This window comes from Propithecus coquereli, unplaced genomic scaffold (genome assembly GCF_000956105.1).
Source record: "Propithecus coquereli isolate 6110/MARCELLA unplaced genomic scaffold, Pcoq_1.0 Scaffold404, whole genome shotgun sequence".
Classification (NCBI taxonomy): domain Eukaryota; kingdom Metazoa; phylum Chordata; class Mammalia; order Primates; family Indriidae; genus Propithecus; species Propithecus coquereli.
Genome location: NW_012149775.1, coordinates 570,963 through 577,282, shown reverse-complemented (window position 1 = coordinate 577,282; position 6,320 = coordinate 570,963). Strand labels below are relative to the sequence as shown.

General features: G+C 56.5%; 2 protein-coding genes across 5 annotated transcripts in view; both read right to left on the bottom strand.

The window, feature by feature from the left end:
* FLOT1 (flotillin 1) overlaps positions 1 to 3,686 on the bottom strand; it is a 14,192-nt gene extending 10,506 nt beyond the window's left edge. Inside the window, exons 1-8 of one of the 4 annotated variants that reach the window (XM_012652931.1) lie at positions 3,536 to 3,686; positions 3,136 to 3,192; positions 2,784 to 2,859; positions 2,615 to 2,705; positions 2,240 to 2,383; positions 1,990 to 2,109; positions 1,798 to 1,893; positions 1,489 to 1,641 (exon numbers count right to left, since the gene is read on the bottom strand). In XM_012652931.1, the coding sequence (XP_012508385.1) occupies positions 1,489 to 1,641; positions 1,798 to 1,893; positions 1,990 to 2,109; positions 2,240 to 2,383; positions 2,615 to 2,705; positions 2,784 to 2,859; positions 3,136 to 3,178 (723 nt within the window). In that variant the 5' untranslated portion in view covers positions 3,179 to 3,192; positions 3,536 to 3,686. Of the gene's footprint in view, positions 1 to 1,488; positions 1,642 to 1,797; positions 1,894 to 1,989; positions 2,110 to 2,239; positions 2,384 to 2,614; positions 2,706 to 2,783; positions 2,860 to 3,135; positions 3,350 to 3,535 lie in introns of those variants that run through there. The other 3 variants (XM_012652932.1, XM_012652933.1, XM_012652934.1) reach the window with 3 other exon arrangements.
* Positions 3,687 to 4,262: 576 nt separating this feature from the next.
* Positions 4,263 to 5,604, bottom strand: IER3 (immediate early response 3). Its single transcript, XM_012652962.1, has 2 exons — positions 5,349 to 5,604; positions 4,263 to 5,229 (listed from the first exon to the last, which is right to left on the bottom strand). The coding sequence occupies exons 1-2, from the start codon at positions 5,556 to 5,558 to the stop codon at positions 4,969 to 4,971; spliced, it is 471 nt and encodes a 156-aa protein (XP_012508416.1). The 5' UTR covers positions 5,559 to 5,604; the 3' UTR covers positions 4,263 to 4,968.
* Between the last annotated feature and the right edge of the window lie 716 nt (positions 5,605 to 6,320).

Genomic DNA, 6,320 nt, shown 5'->3' with positions numbered 1-6,320 from the left:
CAAAATTCATAATATTCCTATCATTTGGGTAAAGGTCTCAAAGTACAGTTGATTCTCATTATTCGCAGCAGTTCTGTTCTATCAAGTAGCCATGAACACTGAATTAGCTAATACTTATTTTGTTCCTGGAGCAAATACAGGGTTAGGTTCCTGTGAGCCCTCGGCCACAACATTTTCCTCAACTGAGCAATACATAACCTTGTTTTATATGTGTTTCTGTTGAAAGATACCTCATACGACATACGTTGTCAATTCATTAACACTGAACTCACGGTTAACAGCGCTAAAAACTCAAGCCCGAACGAAACTTAACACACGTTATTTTTCTCCGTGAGGCACATCACAGCCTTTTTGTGCCAAGGGACACCAGACAGTACTTCAGTACTATGCTTAGGAGCCATTTTAAACAGTGAAATCACCAAAAAAGGCATTAAAATGCAAAAAGAAGTGGCAGTAAATGTACTGTGAAGATGACACTGTTCACAGCATGAGAGCTGAAACTAGAAGGCAAAAGCATCTCCTTGTTTGACCTCATCTGGGAACTACACATCAGGCAACTCAAACTTTGCACACTGTGCGTGTCCACAAATGATCACGAAAGTGCTGTGAGTACTGATTTGGGGGTTACCAGTAAATTTTAGTAAATAGGCAACTTCTCAAATACAGAATCCATGAACTAAGAGGATCACCTGTGCCTCCTTGCAATATCAAAGGCTGCGCGCATCTCACTTTGCAGGATTCAGTGCCCAGGTCCATGTTTTCCTTCCTCATACCCTTCCTCAATCACCAGGGCTGCTGCTAGCCACCGGGGGTGCCCTTTTGCAAATTAGAAAAAGGTACCCCTTCTTCTGCACATACGCAGACCCAAACCAGAATGCACCACTTGGTGAGTGGGGGATGAGCCAGATCTTAGCTCTGGTCCACCCTCTCAGCCAAGTACCTTGCACAGGGCACAACTGCTAACAAAATATGACCAGCTCTATCAATCATATCCCTTCTTGGATTTTTCTTTGCTTTTCAGCTGAAACTTTTTTTTCCCCTAGAGACAGGGTCTCACTCTGTTGCCCAGCCTAGAGTGCAGTGGCATGATCATAGTTCACTGTAACCTCAAATTCCTGAGCTCAAGAGATCCTCCCACTTCAGCCTCCTGAGTAGCTAGGACTATAGGCATGCGCCACCATGCCCGGCTAATTTTTTTATTTTTTGTAGAGACAGGGTCTCATTATGTTGCCCAGGCTGGTCTTGAACTCCTGGCCTCAAGCAGTCCACCTGCCTTGGCCTCCCACAGGGCTGGGATTACAGACATGAGCCACTGTGGCTGAAACATTTGAGTCTTTTAAATCTCTCCTCATTGGGGCAGAAATGGAGAGCCAGAATAAGATCAAAGTTAGAATGTGAGAAATAGCGGTGGCCTGAGATGGAGAGCTGAGAGGAATGGGGAGGGGGCAAAGAACAGCCTGGCCATCTGCCCAGTGTGGTGGCTCTGACCTGAAGCTGATAGGCCAGGTCAGCCTGTGCTCGGCGGGTGTTGACCTCGATGTCATATGCAGCCTTCTTCAGCTCGTAATCCCTCTGTGCCTTGGCCATCTCGATCTCACTCAGGTACTGAGCAGACACCTTTTCCTGCTTGGCTTTAGCCTCCTGCCCAAGCAGAGACCAGGTAGGAAGCATCAAAGTGGGCAGAGGAAGGCCACAGTGAGAGCTTGCTCTGTTTCCCCTGCCCAGCCAGCTCCTCCAGCCCCTACTCAGTGGTGCCCTCCTCTCCCCTTTCCCACCAAGCCACCCTGTCTCTCTCACCCTGATCCCAGCATCTCGCTTGGCCTCTGCTTCCCCAATCCGAGCATCTTTTTGGACTTGAGCTGTTCGAGCCTTCCCCAAAGAGTGCAGATAGTCCTGTGGGAGAGGTGCAGAAATCAGAGTCCGCAGGAGGGTTTAAGCTATGGGAGCAAGGAAGCAGAAAGCAGGAGGGATCAACTGCCTAGTTTTTACCTGGTCATCGTGAATGTCCTTCAGGGTGTAGCTAACCACGCTGATGCCCATGTTGACCAGGTCTGAGGAGGCCACTTTGAAAACTTGTTCTGAGAATTTCTGCCTGTCCTTATAGATCTCCTATGATAACAGGATGGTGGGAAGAAGGAACTTGAGCTCTCAGATCCACTGTCTCTCACAGACTAGCTTGGTCCTTAGGTTCCCCTCATCCTGGCATCCCTTCCAGATTTTTCCGTGCCCCCAGGCCCACCTCCACAGTCATGTGGGCCATGATAGCCCTCTGGTGGCCCTCCAGTGTCTCCAGTGCAATATGGGCAATCTCAGCCTCTGTCTTCCCCAGGAACATTTGGCAGGCGGCCGCCAACATCTCCTTGTTCTGGCCTTGGATTTTTACCTGTAGCCAGAGTAGGGGTAGGGAGGTGTGGTGGAGGTCTCATGAAACCAGAGAAGCAGCAGGAGAGAAAGGAGGAATCAAGTGACTGGAGGGTGCCTGGAGAAGGTGAGACCAGCGGAGAAATTTCTCTGCAGGCAGGGACTGAGAGGGCCATCGTCAGAAGATGTCTTAATGTCTGGCGGAGAAGGTGATGGGGAGTGCACTTTGGGGGAAAGGCTCTGAGAGCCTCACCTGGGCAATGCCAGTGACTGAGATGGGGACCCCATGGCGAGTGTAAACCTTTTCACTCTTGACATTGAGGGTCAGTGTGTTGAGAGAGATCCTAAGGGAAAAAGAAGGGACAGATAGTAAGAAAAAGAGAAAACTGAGGCTCCCCCTCCCTGGTTCTCTTCCTACCTACCTCTGGATTTGCTGAATGCAGGGCAGGACAAAGACACGTCCTCCAGCCACCATGACTGGGGGGCTGCGGCAGAAACCTGCAAGGTGAAGGGCAGTGAGCAGCCCTGGTAGAACCGGCACGTGGAAGACTGAGGAACTGGGGGGTGGGGACAATCCACAGCAGAGAAACTGGGAGCAGGGGGGGAAGCAGTCTGGGCCTTGGCAGGGTAGTGGCTGGGAATCCCAGGTGGGTGGCTTGCGGCCACCAGGGGCAGAAGCTTGGCGCTGGGGAGCTGGTAGGGAGAGGAAGAAGGGGCAGAGGCCAGACTCACAGAGGTTTGGGGGTCCCTGGCTGGGAAGAGAACAATACTTACCGGAGACCACCATGGCCTCATTCGGGCCACAGGTGAAAAACATGGTTCAGGCTGGAGCTGCAGGAGGAGGAGAGAAAGCCTTGGCAGATGGGGAAGGGGCGCTACGGCGTCCACAGGAGCGAATCCTTCCTTGCCCTTTCCCGTTAGGCTTCCGGAGTCTGCATCTGCCGCGGCGCAGGCCCTTCGGCACACACGGGTCCGCTGAAGCTTTTCCCTGTGAAATCCCGAAGATCCCCAGCGACCCCCTCCCCTGCCTGCTTACGGCCGATCCCCTCCCCTCGCCGCGTCTCCGCCTCAGTGCAGACGGTTTCCCCTTTATATGATAAAGCTCCAGGCCGGAGGCTGCAGCTCTTTCCCCACCCTCCGCAGCCGCAGGCTCCATCTCCCTTCCCCCACTCACCTTCCCGGACGCGGGCGGCGGCGGGGCCGGGGTCTCGGGAAGGGCGGGGGTGCGCAGGGACCTGGAAGCCGAGTAGGGGCGGCTCGCGGACCAGCCTTCCTGGAAGCTGGGCGGGTGCCCGCGCCCCGCTACCCGGCCGCACCCTGTTGCTGCGGCAGACACGCCCCCGCCCCCGCCCCCGCGACCGACCAACCTCCCCCGGGCCGCGGCTCAGCCCGCCCCCTTCCCGGCAGGCCCCGCTCGGGTCCGCAGGCCACCAGCTCCCCGGAAGCTCCGGGTGCCTGGCGAGCCCCGGAGGAGCTCGTTCCTCTGCTGCCCTCACCGCCGCCCTTCCTGAGCCGGGGGTGTCGCGCAGGCCGCTCCGTGCTCCGCCCCCGGGCGCGGGACGTGACCTCCGTGGGCCTGGCACCCGGGCTGAGGGAGATTGCCACATTTCGGGTTCGCCGCGGCGTAACTAACCCGGAAAACCGCAGACCGGGCAATGCACTACTACATCCGGCAAGCGGATGCTGGGTCCCGTGACTCTGGTAAAGGGGTGACTCTGGTAAAGGGGTGACTCTGGTAAAGGGGTGACTCTGGTAAATGGGTGACTCTGGTAAAGGGGCTCCGCTGCCCGGGAGGAGCGCGGGCTGGGGACTTAGCCACACCTCGTCCCGCCGGTTCCTGGCGCCTGAAGGCAGGGAGGAGAGGGGAGTCGCCGCTTGCAAAGATACACTCAAATGACTGCTGACAGTAAATCGAGTTTATTTGTGTTCACAGAACATACTGGGGGACCCATACAGCCGCCCCGTGACAACCCGCCAACCCCCAACCCCGAAGCCGCCCCTCAGGGGCAACTCTGAGGAGGTCGAAGGCCAGGGTCTTACTCCCAACGTTCCGCAGAAGCCTCACACAGTAGACCCACGGAGTTGAGATGCCGGAGGACGGAGAGTGTCACCCCCTAAACCTAAGACCCACCACCAGACTTGACTCCCAGCCCAGGCGTCCTCCCCTACCCGGGTGCTCCCCATTTCTCCTCCCACTCAGCCTCAATTGCAGGCGCTCCGCCTCCACCAATCCCTTAAAGCTCAATAAATACCAAGAGATTTGCAGTTACAGCAGGGGGGAACATCTCGCACCCTTGCATAAGTTAAAATAAATATTACGTACTACCCTCCATCACCTAGGAGGACATACATAAATACATATAAATATTAATTAGGAGCAATGAGAAATAAATTAACGACGCCCTCCTTCCCACCGGGCCTTCGCCACGGCGAGTCTGTGCCCGGTGAGCCGCGGTCTCGCTCCAGGCACCGGCTGGCGTCTCCACTGTAGTGTTCTGAGTTTGAGTTGCCTCTTAAGTCCCAGTTTGGGATACGCTCTCGCGCACCAGGTACGCCTGGTGTTTCTTCGGTTTTTCGGGTTCTTCTGGGGGGTGTGCGGAGTCAAGGTTAGAAGGCGGCCGGATGTTGTTGGAGAAAAGTGCTGAGGTCCAGGGCGTAGTCCGAAGGCTCTGAGGTCAGATTAAGGGGCTCAAGGACCGGGGGCGCAGAGGTGGGCGCCGGGGACGCGGCGCTGGGGGCGTCCTCCGGGGCCAGGGGCGCCGGCACACCTTCTTCAGCCATCAGGATCTGGCAGAAGATGATGGTGAGGAGCAGAAAGAGGAGCCTTTTGGCAGGGTTCCCTTCCTCGACTGGCACCTGTCGCCGGACCTAAGGAGAGACAAAAAAGGAGACAGGTCAGGTCAAGGCCCCCGGAGTCCGGTCGTTTCCTCGCGGCGCCAGGACTGCTTGTCCCTCCGCCCCCCGCTGCTCACTTCGGCGACACTCACCACTCGAGGGTAGAGGACCCTACGGCTGCGTCTTCGGTGCCCGCGAGAGGCGCTGGGGCGCGCGGCGGGGGCCGCTGCGGGTTCCGGGAGAGGGTCGAAGGTGAAGATCTCAGGACCGGAGCCCCGCCGGGGTCCCGGGCTGGTGGAGGGGACCGGGGTCGGGGCCCGCAGGACAGTCATGGTGGGCAGGGAGCTGCGAGAGTGACACATGGCGCGCTGAGCAGAGCGTATGGCGGAGTGTGGACCAGCGCCGGCAGAGCTAGTTAAATATGCCAGAGAATTGGGCGGGCTCTTCTAACTCCGCCTCCCACAGCTGGGGAGCTGTTGGCCGCAGCCGGCTGGAAATTCCGACGTTTAAACAAAGGGAGCGGGTGGAGACTTGGCCTGTGCAACCCTCCGCCCAACTGCACGTTGTGTGTGAGTCGTGAGTGGGGGTGGGTGAGATCCGGGGCCACAGGCACATGTTGGGGCATGTGGCAGCTGGAGAGGGGCCCATGACAGTTTAGGAGATGGTTCAGGCACAGGCTGCCATCACTGGGGAGGGTGGAGGGCTTACTTAAGGAGATCTGGCCACCCTACCACAATACTGACCCAGCAAGGTCGAGGAACCACAGTCAAACACGTTCATGCACTTGTAGGTATGCATAGAAAACATCCCAAGAAGGAAGTCATTACGAAATAGTCAAGAAGGCCCGGCGTGGTGGCTCACACCTGTAAGCCTAGCACTCTGGGAGGCGGAGGCGGGTGGATGTTAGTTTGAGACCAGCCTGAGCAAGAGCAAGACCCATCTCTACTAAGAATAGAAAGAAATTATCTGGACAACTAAAAATATATAGAAAAAATTAGCCAGGCATGGTGGCGCATGCCTGTAGTCCCAGCTACTCAGGAGGCTGAGGCAGGAGGATCGCTTGAGCCCAGGAGTTTGAGGTTGCTGTGAGCTAGGCTGACGCCATGGCACTCTAGCCCCAGCAA